The following is an 18,020-nucleotide window of genomic DNA, read 5'->3' on the forward strand; positions in this document are numbered from 1 at the left end:
TTGATACCTGGGTTTGTGCCTGATCCTGAATTCATCAATAGACTTGTCAAAAAATATGTGAACAACAGTATGATTCAAGTTCAACAGTATAATTAGGTTGGCTATTGTAACAAAGAGGCCTAGAAACATATGTGATTCAAACATAGTTGCCATTTATTTCCAGCTCCATGGTGTCCAAGTTGGATAAACCTGGTCTGTGCGTAGTTTTTCTTTTCTTTCTTTTTTTTTTAACATATTTTTTATTTTAAAATTGTGGGGTACAGTTAAGGGTTAGAGTTAGGGTTAGGGTTAGGGTTAGGTCAGGAGGTTGCATAGTTTTTCACCAGTGATTCTGCAGCAGTCCCAGCTCCTTCTATCTTGTGGTTCCATCTTCGAGGGCTTCACCCTCATCTCTGTGTAGTGGTCTGATGAAGAAAGAACACACAGAAGAGGCTCACTGCTTCGCTAAAACCTTGGACGAGAAGGGATGCGTTGCACTTCAGCTCACACTCCACTCGAAAGGCCTCGGCTCCTGGTCACACACAGGAAACAAAGAAAGTCGAGAGGTTTAGTTGCATTGTTCAAAGAAGAGGAAAATAATTTTGATGATAGCCATTAGTTTCCACCAGAGTTAAAAAAAAAAAAAAAAGACATATCAAATTGCAATGCCCTTTGCAAATATAAGAAAAATAACAGCGTGTTCAATTAAATGTAGTTTGGCCTAGGGCTGCCTCTGTACCTTAAGTCCTTATACAATGATCTGCAGCCTAACTTAGTGTGTAAACAAGCCGAAAGCCTATCTGGGGGCCATATTTTTAGCATATAGTTGATTTACAGCCAATCACAGCAACCGAGCCCAGCCTATCAGTCTCCAGCTGATCAGGCCATGTCCACAGACCACACATGCTGAGCCGAAGCCCATCAAGCTGCTTCTGCATGTCACTTCCTCTTCTGTCTGCAGAGACTCCCTGGCCACAGCCTTGAAGCAGAGCCTCTGGATCCCACCCTGCTTCTGGGAGCTACCCAATCCATGACTTGCTCTTTGCTCAATTAAACTCTCTTAAGTTTGGCTTGTCAAAAGTTTTTCTTTTAGCAAGCCATATCAAAAAATAATGTGTGTGATTAAATACTAGGTATAAGAGAAGATGATACCATTGAGTCACTGCAAGTTAAATAATTATGAGAAATAATGGCAGAAAATAACCGATTTATATTTAGTGCATTTCTGTGTTTAAATTTTTTTTTTTTTTGAGTTGGAGTCTCACTCTGTTGCCCAGACTGGAGTGCAGTGGCACACTCATGGCCACCCAGCGTGGACCTACTGGGCTCCGGCCATCCTTCCGCCTCAGCCTTCCAAGTTGCCGGAACTATAGGCGTATGCTACTATGCCTGGCTAATTTTTTGATTGATTGTAGAGATGAGATCTTGCCAAGTTGCCTGGGCGGGTCTCGAACTGGCTGTCTCAGGCAATCCACTCGCCTCGGCCTCCCAAAGTGCTGGGATGACAGGCTGAGCCACCGAACACGGTCGTTTAAATGTTTTAATAGTGATCTTCCAAAACTACTATTAAATCACAAGTAGAAAGGGAGTTTTGGAAAATGTTTTGAGTAAAGTAAAGAACAGCTTCTTGTTAGATGTATTAATATAGCTTTCAAAGCAATTTGGACAGAAAATAAATGTGCTTAGCTCCTGTTTAATGTATGATATTTGTCTGCTGTGTGATGTAGGTCAGAAGAAGTCTGAAGATGAAACTGAGGACGAAGAATTGGATACTAGTTTTCGGATATCAGTGTCCAAACTACCCATCCATACTTCAGGCTCATTGAAGTATGCAGCAGTAGTGAAAGAGAAGAAATATGATTCTTGTCCTGAATATGCCCAGACATTTTCTGTGACTTATCCAAAACTCATCATTAAAAAAGATACACTGCTGGAGCAGCGTCTAAGAAAAGACTTTTTTACAACACACAGAGCTGGCATGAAACTCCGAACCCTTAGTGATATCGATAAATATTACGCAGAACAGAAGAAGCAGGAATGCCTTAAAGAAAAAGCAACGACTGTAGCCATGGCGCAAACTGCCCAAGGAAGAGTTTGCCTAGCTGTTCAGGAGAATTTGAACAAGAAAAGAGATGCTGCACAAAAGCTAATTGAAAAAAACAAGGAGACAATTCAGAAGGGTTTACAGCAACTTCAGCAGGACAGATTCCACTACCTTGAAAAAGTTAGAGAGAGAAGAGCTCTGTTTCTAGAGGGAAAAACCCAAAAGACGGAAGAGCGTTTATTAGTTCAGAACATAAATAACGAACGTATTTTTTTGACTAGAGGAATGTTTAAAGTCGAAAAACTGAAGAACAATGAAGCTATCCTAAGGGAGAAAAGAATGGTTGTTCAGCAAAGACGAAGAACAGAAAAATATCGAAAGCATTTACTCAAACAAATGCAGGAAGTCGGGTAGGTACAATGTAGATAGAATAGAAACTGTAAAGTCAATTGCATGTCAATGACTTGTGAATGCTGCATACTATGTGTTATGATCTAATAAGTGGTATTTTGATTATAGCATAACACAGTCTACTTCGGAAAATGGAAATAAAGAAACAAAAGGACAAGTTAGGTACTAATAACTTGCCAAGGATTAGACAACAGAATAACTCTGTTTCTGCCTCCCATCTTCATCTGACAAAATCTGCTCAATTATTAGCCATTTTTGTGATCGTACATGACATCACCATTGGCCTCTTGCCGAGTGCTAGAAACCTCCATCTACAGCCGTTCGATCTCCCCTGTTGCCGACCTCTGGTATCTCTCATACACACTCTGCTTCTGAAAGGCATCTCAGAAGGATGCTTCCTTTTCAATCCCACCTCTCCTATCCTAATCCAGACTCCATAATCGAAGACTTGAGTGAGTCTTCCCCTCGCGCTCTCCCTCTCCATTCTCCATTCTGTCTTCAGGCCACGTCTGTCCTCTAGGCGACAAACCTCAGCCATCTTGGAGATAAAGTTCTGATCACGCCATTCCCCGTTCCAGCTGAAGACTTGCCATCAAATCCCATCTGCTCCTAGTGGCTTGCACACAGCAGCTCTGCCCTGTCGGGCCCAGACTCATCTCAGGCTGAGGTTTTTGCTGGGGCCTTCCCGTTTCTTCCCTCACGGCTCTCTCTCCTCCGGACGGACTCACCTACTCCCACCCCTTACCTGACTTGTACTTTCTTGTCCCATGACTCTACTGGCGCCGTCCCCTTTTCCTCAAGGGCACGCTGAGTCCATCAGTTCCTGTTGCCCAAGGATTGCCAGCAACACAGGCCACCGTGCTATTGTGCAGACGGGAATGTGACGGCCATGCACCTTGAGGAACCTGCTCCGATGAGGTTTCCTTTTTCTTTTTCTTTTTTTTGAGTCGGCGTCTCACTCTGTCGCCCAGGCTGGAGTGCAGGGGCACACACATGGCCACCCCAGTGTTGACCCGCTGGGGTCTGGCGATCCTTCCGCCTCAGCCTTCCAAATAGCCGAACGACAGGTGCACGCCACCGCACCCAGCTAATTTTTGATTGATTGTAGAGACGTGGTCTCACCAAGTTGCCGGGGTGGGTCTCGAACCCGCGGGCTCAGGCAATCCACTCACCTTGGCCTCCCAAGGTGCTGGGATGACAGGCTGAGCCACCGAGCACGGCATCAAATGAGGTTTTCCCTCTTACTCTGGCACCAGCTGCCCTGCCCGTCGGAATGAATCTTGTCAACGTTGTCCTGCTTCCGTAGCACTTTATTAAATCTCAGTTCCAGCATTTATCACAAGAGGACCTGTGTCATGATTGGCTCACGAAGTCTTTGGCAACAACATACTTTGGGCCATCTTACCATTTCAGTGTTCGGCACAATACTCAGCAAACCTATCCAACAAATATTTTTGGAGGCAAATAGATTAAATTCACAATTAGTAATGGTTGTATATAAGCCCATTTAAGTCCTGTGATAACCCTTAAGAAGTGTTTTTTATGTATCTGCACTTGATACTTAAGCAACTGAGATAAGAAACAATGCATATTTTTGTAAATGTCTGCATGTTGAAAGTATGTAATCAGAAGTATTAAATACACAGTAAAATTTCAATTAACTGAGCTATGGAAATAGCTTCAGTGTCATTTAATTAAGTAGACTTCTTACCATGGAGCTTAATTCATGGCAATAAATTTGCCCTACGCATTTTTTTTTTTTTTTTTGGTCTCTCTGTGATCACTGAAGTTTCTATAGTATTTATGTTCCATTCAAATCATCCAAATTCACTTCAAGCTCTTGGAGATTCCTATCACAGGTGATGTGGGAACATACCGATCATTTGGCCCAAGAAACTGAAAATCTGTGAGGGAGACATGGCAGAAGGCAATAAGATTACCAGAGTTAAATAATGACACAGGCACTGTCGAGAGACAGAATGAAAGTTTCTGGTAGATGAATAGATGAGTATCATTTAGGAAACTAGAGAGAAGAAAATATTTTTTTCCTCACCCATTGTAAGGCTCACGGCCGACAATCCTACAACAAAGACAGATTAACAAGAAAAAAGCAGGACACATTTATTTATTCAGAATTCTACATGACTTGAGAGCCTTCAGAAACGAAGACTCAAACTCCCAGGGAACCCCGTGTACGCTTATGTTTAGTTTTGTTAACAAATGGAGAGCTGTGCCGAAGTCTGGTTGGACAGGAAGGGAGTGTGACCCAGTGGCGGTCAACGGGAAATCCGGCTGGGCCTGCTTGTCCAGACTCTCCTTGGCCTCTGAGACATTCTTTCCCAACGAGTATCAAGCAGGACATCATCTCAGCAGCATCTTTAAAAGAGAGTCGGAGCCGGGCTCGGTGGCTCAGCCTGTCATCCCGCGCCTTTGGGCGGCTGAGGTGAGTGGATGGCCTGAGCCCGCGGGTTCGAGACCCGCCTGGGCAGCGAGACCTCATCTCTACAATAAATCAAAAAAAATCAGCCAGGCGTGGTAGCGCATGCCTGTAATTCCGGCTCCTCGGAAGGCTGAGGCGGAAGGATCGCCGGAGCCCGGCAGGTCGAGGCTGCGGTGGCCGGGAGCGGCCACTGCCCTCCAGTCTGGGTGACCGAGTGAGACTCCAACTCAAAAAAAAAAAGAGAGCGCCGGGCAGGAGAAGTTCAGAGAGTTCTTTCTGCTTCTGCGGGTCTCTTGGTTTTTTTCAGCTTAAAGTACGCAGTACGTCCAAATGCCCCCTCTTAGGGTAGCATTTCCTGCACCTTATCAAAACCCTCAAAGAGCTTAGCTCTGCCAAAATGTTCATTCACTTTAATTCCCCCTGCCCGGTCACACAAAAATGAATAAGGTATTCTTGATCCTCTAAGAACACACCGTCTAGGGACTCACAAAAGCGTGCCATTGCATTATTACAAAACATAGAAGTAGGGCAAGGACAACTGTTGATCTGAATTTGTAAAAGCAGAGAGACAAGGGGAGGCCATTGCAGGTGGGGGAAGACGGTCTCGCTGCTGGGGAGAAAGGAAGTGAGGGATGTGTCTGCACCTGGAGCAGAAAGTTTCTGAAGGAGAGTGGTTGCGGTGCAAATGCCTGAGAAACGCAAACTTGGTGAGAAAGGGCCTCTAGGTCTCGGTGGGCATCTGCGTGGAAAAGGCCATTAGGACTCCACCAGAAAGAAACTTTATGTTTTAAACATGTACTCTACCACACCTGTACAATGGTCACTTATCTACCTAATCCTGAATTGTACCCCACATACTTAAAATTTTTTAAAAAGAAATATATCAGAAAGTAATTCTTGGGACACATTTAAGACAAAACTTTCTCAAACAAATGCAAAATAAATTATTGTTTTATGATGAAGATGGGGTTTTTTGGTGGTCTGTGTGTACGTGTGTGTGTGTGTGTGTGTGTGTGTGTGTGTGTGTGTGTGTGTGTGTTGTCAGGGTCTCATTCTGTCACCCAGGCTGGACACAGTGGCACGATCACAGCTGACTACAGACTCAAACTCCTGGGCTCAGGTGATCCTTTCATCTCAACCTCCTGAGTAACTGGAACTACAGGCACACTCCACCATGCCTGGCTAATTGATTTTTTTTTTTTAATTTAATTTCAATTTACTTTATTTTTATTTTTTTGAGTTGCAGTCTCATTCTGTCACCCAGACTGGAGTGCAGTGGCATGCTCCTGGCCACTGCAGCCTCGACCTGCTGGGCTCCAGCGATCCTTTGGCCTCAGCCTTCCAAGTAGCTGGAACTACAGGCATGTGTTACCATGCCCAGCTAATTTTTGATTTATTGTAGAGACAAGGTCTCGCCAAGTTGCCCAGGTGGGGTTTGTTTGTTTGTTTGTTTTTTAATTTTGACTAAACTTAGGAAAGTGAGAGATTTGAAAATTAATATCGACTTAGAATATTTTAGGTTATATTTAGTGAATTTAAATTTCACTAGCTGTCAAAGGATGTTTTTAAGAACTAAAACTCTGACCCATACAAATATAAAATGAGTACGTGCCAAATATTATATTTAGCTCTTTAATAAAGAAACCAGTAGTGATAATTCAAAGACCATGTATCCATCTATCTGTCTATCATCTCTCCAGCCATCCATCTATATCTATCTATCATCTACCTATAGGCAATCAGGAATGCCAAAACAAATTCACAATAGATGCAAAACCAGTATCCACCAGACAATGATCAGTTGTAACTTAACTAGGCAAAATGTAGTTATGTCTTTATAAACAAGAATCATTGTCATTACTCACAGTTTTTCTTAACTTATAAAGTTGTAAAATTGCTCAAAAAGACTGAAGGCATAGGTAATTCTGAAGGGTGTCCTGGCCAGGACCCCCAGTAATTTTTTTTACCCTTTCACACATTTCTTTGGTACAACATTGAACCTTATCCGTCACAGCTTTATCCTAGTGATATTTCAAGTGGCCAAACTATATATATATATATATATATATATATACACATACACACACATACATATGTTTAAGGCTTGTATAGAAGTACCTAGAGAGCTTCATAGCTGCTTATTTTATCTAAAAATTTAAAGATTTTTATCTTAAAAACAGTCTGTGCTAGAAAGGAGTTTCAAATAAGAAGAGAGCATGTGTTTATTCCTAGTTATAACTAATTTTAAGCTATTTACTGAGCTGCTTTGCATAATACCCAGTTAAGGATGAAAAATATCTTATATCCTCCCAACTTAAAATTGTTTTCTTTAATATATACCTTTAATGTATACCTTGTGTATGTGTGTGAGTTTTCAAAATAATTTTTTATAACTTATTTTAATAAAAATATTTTTTGGAAAAGAGATGCTGGACTTGGTGGCTCATGCCTGTAACCCCAACACTCTGGGTAGCCATGGTGGCAGGATTGTTTGAGCCCAGGAGCTTGAAACCAGCCTAGGCAACATAGTGAGATCTTATCTCTACCAAAAAAAAAAAAAAAATCAAGAAAACTAGCCGGGTGTGGTGGTGTATACCTGTAGTCCCAGCTATTCGGGAGGCTGAGGCGGAAGGATCACCTGAACCCAGGAAGTTGAGGCTGCAGTGAGCTGTGATCATGCCACTACAGCCTGTGTGATGGAGTAAGAACCTGACCAAAAAAAAAAAAAAAAAAGAGCATGGAGGGAAGAAGGAAAACAAAAGAGAATGAAAGCTAGTGTGGTATATTCAAATACTAATCTAGTGCAAATCAACGTAATTAAATCAGTTTAGTTTTTATCTTGGCAAATTGAATGTCTGATCACAATTAATTTGTAAAAGGATACAGAGTCAGATGAGCATCCTAATGTATCTTAACTGAATTGTGTTCTCGTGTGAGCATCTGCAAAGATATCATCCTTTAAAGCACACAAGAGTAAAGTGAGGTTTTGGTTGTGTCAGTAGTATGCCCCAAAAGGCTTTTTTGAGTTTGACACTAAATGTTGTCAAATAAAGATTAGGTATAAATATGCAAAAAAGAGCTGTGATGAAAAGGTAGCTCTCTCTAGAGACTTCCAAAATTTTCAGTTCTTACACTTTCCTGCTGACGATTCTTCATTTACTTGACCTAGGAGCTTTCTGATTAATGTCCATAACTAATTAATGTCCATTACTGAGATCGTAGCTCCCTGATCCTATGTAGGATGAGAAAGAATAAAATTAAAAGGGGGGGCCCATAAGGCAAGACTCGTTGGCAGTACTCATAGTTTTCCTTAACTGACAAAGTTGCAAAACCGCTCCGAGAGACTGAAAGGCATTAGATAACTCTGAAGGGTGCCCTAGACAGGAGCCCTAGCGATTTTTTTTTAATCCTTCCAAAGTCTTTCACACATTCTCTTTTTTTCGGATACTAGATTGAAGCTTGTCTGCTGCAGTTTTATCCTAGTGATATTTCCTAATTTAGAAAGTTGATAAAGTTTAACACGCATTAAAGAGAGACTTTGAGATGAAAGAATCTGTAGATCAGAAGAAAGCTGGGCATGGGTTTTCCAAGGTGTTCTCGTCCATACACTGAGAAAGGGGTGATACTGTTCAGGGCAGAATGCGGGGTGCCCGTTTTGAGGGAGGGTGTCAGTCAGCACGGACCATCTGCAAACAGAGTGACTGGTCAATGAAATCTTCTTCCACGTGTCCTTTTGTGGTCATCAGCTGACCTCGTATATGACGTTCTCCATTCACCCCGTTCTTTATATCTTGATTCATGAAGCTTTTTCTCTCTCCAACTTCTGCCATCCCCTTGGCTATCTTCCACATTCATGAGAACCACACTCCGGTTACATAATCCCAACAGTTTTGAATCCCAGCAAACTTTATCCTACCTGTCTTTCATAAACCCGTTTCCATAGACACATGAAGACATGAAGACCCTCTCATAACTTGGAGCCATCCTGCCTCTTGAATTGTGAATCGGTGTATACTTACTTACAGCTAACATTTCAATCTTTGCAATTCAGTTTTTCCTTTCACCACACGTACTCTTCAAAGAGAGCGTGGCTCCCATCCCTCAAGGAACCTCCTCCATACGCTTCATTTCTAGCATAGGGTCTTCAGTTGAAGATGGGTCGTCCATTCGGTCCCACGTCTCGAAAGTCCTTTCCTTCTATCGCGCCCCCGACTTCTACCGTGGGACTGTCTTTCTTCACCTTTTGTGTTCAGATAAATTGGCTAGAAGACATCGCTGACCTGTGGATGACTCAGTATCCGTTTCATGGGCTCTGACCTTAGCTGCTTCGCCATTGATTGTTCTTCCTCCCGTAACCTACGAGAACAATTTTAAACCTTCACTGACTGCACAGCTTTCTGACTGAATGCTACTCACAGTCACTCCTTCTCAACAAACCACTTGGACTATTTCCCAGATAAATCTTCGGTCTTCAAGCTTTAATTCATTCAGCTTCCTACGTCCATATCTATAAAATTCTACATATTGTGTTTTTAACCCTCATTTCCTATTCTACTGTCTCATGATTGGGTTTCCGCTTTCCTGCTAATAGCTAATCATCTCTCTCTACGATTTTTGTAATCTTTAAAAGCAAGTGGAGTGAGGCCCCTGTGTTAGTCGGAATTAGGGCTCTCAAGAGGATAGATGCCATGCCCTCCTTGAGCCCCAGAGCTATGACTGTGATGAGCTACCACCCCATAATTTGTTGGTAAGGGGGACCGCACTTGTAATTAAGGGTATGAACTCATTGACCTTAAAATAAGGGGATTGTCCCAAATTATCCAGGCAAATGTATCCCAGGAGCCCTTATAATGCAAAAGAGAAAGTTAGAGATTCAAAGTATGAGGAAGGATTGGACACAACATTGCCGCCTTGAAGATGGAGGGGGCACATGGAAACAGAATAAAATGAATTCTAAATCCTGGAAGAGGACCCCAGACCTGCGTGCCTCCCACAGCTCTGACTGACACCTTGACTCAGCCTTGGGAAAACCTGAGCAGAAAGTGCAACTGTGGGCCTGAACTTGTGACCCATGAAAAATATGAGAGAATGTAAGGTGGTCTTTGTTAGCTGAAACATTTGTGGTGAACCGTTATGCAGGTTGGAAAACAGAGATTCCAACTTTGTTCTATGTTTCCGTAGATTGCTTTGGTTGTTCTAGGACATTTGCATTCTTTATAAGTTTGAATTTTAATAAATTCAAAACATTTAGCTCTAATACATTTAAAATAAATCCAATATGAGAAAACAAATTTAAATGTTAATTTCTACCAACAAGGCTCTTGGCATACTAATTGGAATTGCTTTAAATCTATAAATCTATTTAGGAAGAATTGACATCTTAATAATATTGTCTTCCAATCTTTGAACATGGCATAGCTCTCCATTAATTTATGTCTTTTTCAATTTCTTTCAGCAGTATTATATTGTTTTCAGGTAGAGAACTTGCGTATTTTTTGTTCAACTTATGTATAAGTAGTTTATGTCTTTCTGATAGCATTGTAAGTAGAATTGCTTTCTTGATTTTATTTTCCAATTGTTTAATGTTGATGTGCATAAATATAATAATATAGCTGATAATTGCAATTTCTCACTAGTCAATTTTTTAAAATAGTTTTTTTCTTTGCATTTTATCCATAGTTCATAATTCTTATCTGTAGGAGGGTTATTTGAATACACTTCTTAGGCTCCGTTAGTATCCTTAATTACATCTGCAAGGTGCCTTTGCCTCGGATTCTACTCTGCTACATGTCCAGACATGACTAGTTTTCTCATAATGCAATATTAGTAGCTAACTGTCACTGAATGATTATTAAATGTCTCCTAAGGATTAAGGCACTCCTTAAGGATTTTAAATATATTGGCCTACCTACTTCTTACTAAACTCTACTGGTTGGATTATCTTTTTTATGAAGAGTAAGAAAATAATGCTGAGAGAACTTAAATAACTTGTCCAAATCACACCATCAATAAGTTTCAGAGATGAATTTCAAACCCAAGCAGAATGGCTTTACTACCCGTATTCTTAACCACAACCATTATTTCTCTATACTCAAATTTCTGGACACTTGAATAACTAGACTCTTTAAACTCAACATTACCAAAACAGAATTCTAATATTTCTTTCCATCTGGTTGCTCATTCTACAATTCTTATTCTAATGAGTGCCACTATTATCCATCCAGTAAAACACATTATTAATACCAGGCATTCCTCTAAGAACTTTTTTTTTTTTTTTTTTTGAGTTGGAGTCTCACTCTGTCGCCCAGGCTGGAGGGCAGTGGCACGCTCCCGGCCACCGCAGCCTCGACCTGCTGGGCTCCGGTGATCCTTCTGCCTCAGCCTTCCAAGTAGCTGGAACTACTGCCACGCGCTACCATGCCCGGCTAATTTTTTTGATTTATTGTAGAGATGAGGTCTCGCCAAGTTGCCCAGGTGGGTCTCGAACCCACGGGCTCAGGCAATTCACTCACCTCAGCCTCCCAAAGTGTGGGATCACAGACTGAGCCACTGAGCCCGGCCGAATTTTTTTTTTTTTAAGACAGCATCTCACTCTATCACCCAGACTGGAGTGTAGTAGCATGATCACAGATCAGTGCACCCTTGACCTCCTAGGCTCAAGCATTCTTCTTGTCTCAGCCTCCCAAGTAGCAATTCTCATGCCTAAGCCTCCTAAAATGCTGAGATTACAGGCATGATCCACTGTGCCCAGTCATTTCTCTAAGGCTTTTTTGATATATCAATTTATTTAATCCTTTACTAGCCTTATGAGTTGCACCATCTTCCTACTGATGAAGAAAATGAGATAGAAGAATATGAATAACTTGTCCCAAATCACACAGTCAGTGAGTTTCAGATATGGTAGACGGCAGCTTCTCTTTCCCGCCACAGTTCAGGGTTCTGAGTGCATTTACGTGTACATGAAGGATGTTATGACCTGGCCTAAGTTTGCTCATCCAGGCCTATCTGCTCATCTGTTCTCCTTTCCAGAACTGCATGACAGCTAAAGCAATGTCAGTTCTCGGAGCAGGCCCATCTGCTACCCTCTCTGCCCTGGGGTTGTTCACACTTTAAAAATATCTGGAACAAAATGCTCTTCCCCCACTTTCTGCCTCGAGAATACATACCTTCCAAGGCGCAAGGGTTATTTTACCTCTGAACCCTTTCTTCTAGTTCCTCTTCTTCCTCTCTAGGCCACGTTTATTATTGTTTTACTCATTTGTTGTCTCACTCTGTCTTGTTACATAATGCTTTCATTATGACCGCAACATTTCATTTATGTTTTCATATACGTTTACTTCTCTTAACTTTCTACAAGCTCTTCACCGTTTCATTTGTATTTCCAGCACCTAGGGATAGCACCAAGAATTACAATGCATAACTTTATGCTGTTGCCGCTTTTTGTAATCAAATAAATAAGGATAAATGACATTACTTAGGTCTGGAGACTATTAATCTACTAGGGCTGCCATAACAAAATACCACAGACTGAGTAGCTTCAACAACAGAAGTGAACTTCTTACTGTTGTAGAGGCTGGAAGTCCAAGACAAAAGCACCAGCAGGCGAGTTTCTTTGGTCACTTCGCCCCTTGACTTGCTATGGCAGCCTCCTTGTTGTGTCCTCGGTGGCCTGTCTTCTGTGGTCTCACATTCCTGGTATCTCTCCTCTTCTTGTAAGGACCCCAATCATATCACATTTGGACCCGTTCCTATCATCTCAGTTAGCCTTCATTGCCTGTTACCTGTTAAAGGCCCTGTCTTTAAACAGTCACATTCGAAGTTACTAGGGGTTAGGACTTCAACATATGGACTTGGAGGCTACATTCAGTCCATGACAGTGTCTGAGAAGAAGCTTGGATTTAGTGAGGCTGGGATACAAATTATGACGTGTTTAGATGCTTAGCTGCTTAAGGTGTTAGATGTTGAATGTCTAGGGTGGGATAGATGCCTCTTTGGGAATCTAAGCCATGGTTTGTGAGAATGTCCAGTTAGTCTAATAGGAATATCATCCAATGATATAACAGAACTGCATAAATGGAGCTCTGTTTTTTTCCCACTTGTGTATATCTACTTTAAAGATATCTAATCTGACTGATTTCTTTGGTTTTAGTCATTTAAAAGTATCTCATTCTATTGACTTTCTCTTTTTCCTTAGGGTTCACGATATATATAAAAGACACTGTGAAGAAAAATTTGTTACTGATATGATCATCTTTCAGAAAGCCTACGAAAGACTTCAAGATGCTCAAGCAAAAGTTGCAATTGTGAAAAAAAATTTACTCTCTAAAATTTCCAATGAGATGGCAAAGTGATCCAGTGCTGGATCACATCCGATGGTCATCTTACATTATAGCTATTATTTTTCATTGAAGGAATTTGAAATAATACTCCGAAGGAAGACATGCTCCATACCACAAGATGGATTTGCATGTAAATCTTCTAAAAAATAAATAATTGTTAAAATATTTATCTTGTTGATCATAATTTAACTTAAATAAAGTTGACTTAGCACGTCTGAAATATTCTGTCTATAACCAGATGCCCAAGAAACAAAACTGATTTTATATATTGCAGGCAATATTGCAAGGGCATTGCTGCTATTCTGTTTCATATCCTCTCTGAGCACAGCAATTCATAAGCTATGTTCAGTTTCTTTGGCAACCTTGGGATAGTAATTTCTACCCCAGCTGCTGACTTTATTAAGACATGCTGTACTCTGATTACTTTTATTACCTGTTCTCATATATTTAATTATATTTTCTATTTATTTTGTTAAAACAATTTCTGAATTTGTTTTTTCAAAACAAAGTTTCATTATTGTATAAGTGATTCATGCTCTCATAAAAGTTCAGAAAATATAAACTCTAAAAAGTAAATTAAACATGCATATCACCTTTCATGAAGACTGTAAGGGTTTTGTATTTATTTCTGATGTGTGTGTCTTTTTTGCATAAATGTGAAGGCAGAGAAGAGAAAAAGACACACACACATACACACACAGAAGCAAAAGAGAACCCATGTAATTATACACCGTGACCATAAAGTATGCAGACATGGTATACATTGACCATAAGTCTAGTTAATACATACTAATGGCATACACTTTAAAAAAATAAGTGTTAAAAAGGATGAAATTATTTGTAGATTTGCATGTTTTCAACTATCTAGAAAGATTGGTGTCTCGCTATAATTATGACGTTGCTGCTAAGTAGCAGGTAGCTAATGCCATTCAAAATCTACCTTACCTTTCATACTCACCAATTATGTATGTACATTTTAGAAACTGTGTTGCTTTAAAAATTCTCTAATTTTATCAGTGTTTGGTAAATTTCTCAAAATGGACTATTTTCCAATAGCAGCTACTCAGTTGTGTTTACATGCTGGACTGCTAACAAAAGCTGAGAGTATGTTCGTAATTTGCTGTCAAATAATAGCTGTCTACTTAAACCCATAGCACCAGCTTGCATGTTCCTGTTAAGTAGCAGATAACCAATAAGCAAGCCTTACTGCTATTTCTAATTATTCTGCAAGAAGGACAAAGGCAGTGACTGTGGTCTGGTAGAAGACGAGACAGATCTAGGTTTTCCATAGCAAGCTGGCTAATATCGCTGTTCCCCCAGTTTTCTCTTCTGTGTTTGGAAATAATCCATCGATTTTGGAGAATTGCCTTCCACAAAGTAAACATTTAATAAAGGTAAATGTGTTGGCGTGGGGGCAGTAGACTTCCCTGTGTAGTTAGAGGAGAATTTGCCAACTATGTGTGAGAGAAGACTTGAGAAACGGCACCAAGGAATAATAAGCTGTTTGTGCAGTATATGTGGAGCTGTCATTCATTCGTCGATGCATTCACCGAAAGTCTTGTCCTTCCTCTCTGCTCCCGTTTCGTACTATGAAAATTGTGTAGCTTTTTACCACACAATAGGTAGTGCATGATTTCCTTGGCTGTGTTGACCCGATTGTGAGCTACTTGAAGGCAAAGGATACTTTACTTACGTGTGTCTCTGTTGCTTTGTACTAAGGCAGACATGCTGTGTGCAGTGTTCCTTTTGTGTGTAGCTATGAATCGTTAACTCTTTAGGTAGTGTTCTAAGTCAGTGTCATGACCTTTACTGCCACTTACTGAGTATGTTTTGAGAAAATTCAAGATCCACTTCTTTAGGTTATTTCTCAAGTTTTGCCATATCGCCTATATTTCCAAAACACAAGCTACACACCTCCATATAGGCCTAAGGTATTTTTAAAATCACTCCGTTTTCTTACTATTCTCCTCCCCACCCCTGTCTTGAAGGAGATCTGTATTCCTGACACTCATAGACTCATAGCCGTCCACGTGGTTTCCATATTAAAAGCTTAGAAGATACATTCCTCCTTTCTCTTAGCCCACCACATTTTAAGTCTTGTGCCCTACAAATTCTATCTGAAGAAGGTCTCTGTGGTAGACAATGGCTGGCTTTTTACCAAGTTCATTTTCTCTCTCTCCAGGGCACAGCTAGTCTATATTTCCCAACCTCCCTTGCAGTTAACTGAGGCACATGACTGAGTTTTCACCCCTGGAATCTGGGTAAAAGCGACCGGTGGCCCCGGGTACTACTGTCCATGATCTTTTCTCTACGTTGACCACCTTGGAAAACGTGTTAAAGGTGACTAAGCCACTCGATGGAAAGGCCTTGGGTTCCTAAGTCATTACTTGGAGTTAGAACACACAAAATGCACTTATACCAAGGGCTTTGCAACCCCATCTATTAGATTACGGCAGTAGCTAACAGTGATTTAATCTTTAGAGAACTTGGGGCCAAAACTAAAGGTGCGATCATCACAAAACCCCAGCGTACCTGGTAGTGGTTTTCCAGGGTAGTAAGGAAACCAGAATGAAGGATAAAAATAAGAAGATGCAGCTCGACTGACAGTGTAACTCAAAGGTGGGCAAATGTCTCTAACGGTCAGAGAGCAACTATTTGGCTTTGTGGACCACGTGGTCTCTGTGGCAGTTAGCTCTCTGTTGTATTACGTAAGCAGCTGTAGACAAGAGGTAAACAAATTAGGGTCATCATGTTGCAGTAACATTTTATTTACAAAATCAGCAGGTCCACCAGATTTAGGCCATGGACCATAGGGCTTTACTAGCCTTGGCATAGTTAATTAGGCTTGCAATTTTTTAGATCTCATACACCAAAGAGTGCTAGGTCCTCTCTTTCCACCTAATACACATCATAAACATAGCAATTTCTCAGATAAATAATTGCTATAACTTTCCTTATGCTAAAAAAGCCACCTTGAAGTGTCATTGCAGAGTAAGATAAGTGTGTTTACACACACTAATAATACTGAAGTATTTCAAAATAAACACCATGAAAACAATGTATAAATAGCAGAACAAAATTGGCTTAAAAAGGAAAGTGTCATCTTGAAGCCAAAGGCAACAGGAATAAATAGCAGCAGGTTACACTAAAAAAAGGAAATGATAGGAAAAAAGGAGATTAGAATCAGAGCAATGACATACTGTGACCTCTTTCTTTGAAGAGTGAGATACGGGTAGAAGAAAAGCTTCCTTTTCTCTTCTTTCTAGAGCATCCTTAGAAGAAACAGTGGCCACCGCAGCCTTGAAACAGCGTTCAGGGATTATAGCAGCAGAAAGAAAGTACAAGAAGTTAATTATAACTTTCTCTTCTCTTTTCCTCCTTTGAACCAAGACTAACAGTATGTTGTGTTCGGTTATCAACTTACTAGTCCGAATTTTGGAATAGAAGAGAGCAATGATTAAAAGCACAGGCTTTGGAATCAGAAGGACCTGGGATTGAATTCTTTGCCATTCTATTAATTGCGTAACTCTGAGAAAGCTATTGAAGTTCTGTATAAATTTCAATTTCTTCCTTTGTCAGTGAGGTAATGTATGTAAAACATTCAGGACATGATAAGCACTTGTTTGTGGTAGTGACACATATGTATGAAGCCTGAAGAGATTTCCCGAACTCTTGAGAAATGACTCTCTCTGTTGAAATTCACCTAGTATCCGGGTCTTTTGAATCCCTTTGGGCTTGTGTTGTCCTTTGAAGAGAATGTTTCCTAAAATTGCACATTTACTGGTCAGCAGGAGTGAGTCTTGGAATGGCAGAAGATAAGAAGGCCGACCTGAAGTCATCTGACGGGGTGGCGGGGTGGGACATGAGCAGACTGCAAGAGAAAGGGGCCAAGGTGCAAACGTGTCGTCCTCCAGGCTGTCACACAAGGACGCGTGTTTTTACCTACTATTTGATCATTTATTATTTACCATCAGAACTCCAGTGTTTATAATTTCTCCACACAAGGGGTCATTCTACACCCGAGACCCTAGTCCTGGTAAATTTTATTTTCTCCAAAAAAATATTTTTTCTGTCAGCTTTAGAACCCTACCCTCCATACTGTTTTCAGAAACATTTTATGTGAATTCCACTTTCAGTCAGATTGTAGAAGTCATATTTTCCCATAGCAACTGGCCAAAATGAATAGTCTCTCTCTCTCTCTCTCTCTCTCTTTGTCTCTACTCTCTACCTACCTTCTATTTATCTTATCTTATCTATCTATCTATCTACCTACTTACCTATCTACCTACTTACCTATCTAAAAACTGGAGAGCTGCTTTTACAAAGACAACTACAAGAACCGAATGTCTGATAGGAACACTTCTAAGTGTGCAGAGACGCTAAATCTGGGCATGGATGGACTGAGACTTGGATCTGCCAAGCAGAGAAATCTTGCTGAGTTAATTTGAAATTCAGAAATACATAGTTTCATAATTTGCAAATATGCAAAGATGTTCATGCTGCTGTGATGGACCAGAATTTGTAGAACCATCAGATGCAGAGCTAGTTCTCCTCAATTTCTCGAATGAAACTTTTGCTAAATGTTCAGTAATGCAGAAGACCAAAAGGCTATACTGGAGAGAGAGTGTGCATGCGCGTGAGAGATCTTTGTAATCCCTCAGTGTTTAGAGTCTGAACAGCTGCTAGAGGGAGAAACTGGTAACAGAAATAGAGTAGGTTTAGCTTTCAAAACACAACAGAAGACTCCTGAGGTTGCAACAGAACTTCATTGCAACTCAACCCCTCATTGGGTAGAAGTGATTAATTT

General features: G+C 40.6%; 1 protein-coding gene across 1 annotated transcript in view; it reads left to right on the forward strand.

Annotated features, from left to right (window-relative positions):
- Nucleotides 1-13,225, forward strand: part of LRRIQ3 (leucine rich repeats and IQ motif containing 3) — a 143,970-nt gene extending 130,745 nt beyond the window's left edge. Inside the window, exons 7-8 of the mRNA XM_021712038.1 lie at nucleotides 1,707-2,433; nucleotides 13,069-13,225. Of these exons, the coding sequence (XP_021567713.1) occupies nucleotides 1,707-2,433; nucleotides 13,069-13,225 (884 nt within the window). The remainder of the gene's footprint in view (nucleotides 1-1,706; nucleotides 2,434-13,068) is intronic.
- The last annotated feature ends 4,795 nt before the right edge of the window (nucleotides 13,226-18,020 follow it).

This window comes from Carlito syrichta, unplaced genomic scaffold, assembly GCF_000164805.1.
Source record: "Carlito syrichta isolate Samal-C Ts95f unplaced genomic scaffold, Tarsius_syrichta-2.0.1 Scaffold303030, whole genome shotgun sequence".
Classification (NCBI taxonomy): Eukaryota; Metazoa; Chordata; class Mammalia; order Primates; family Tarsiidae; genus Carlito; species Carlito syrichta.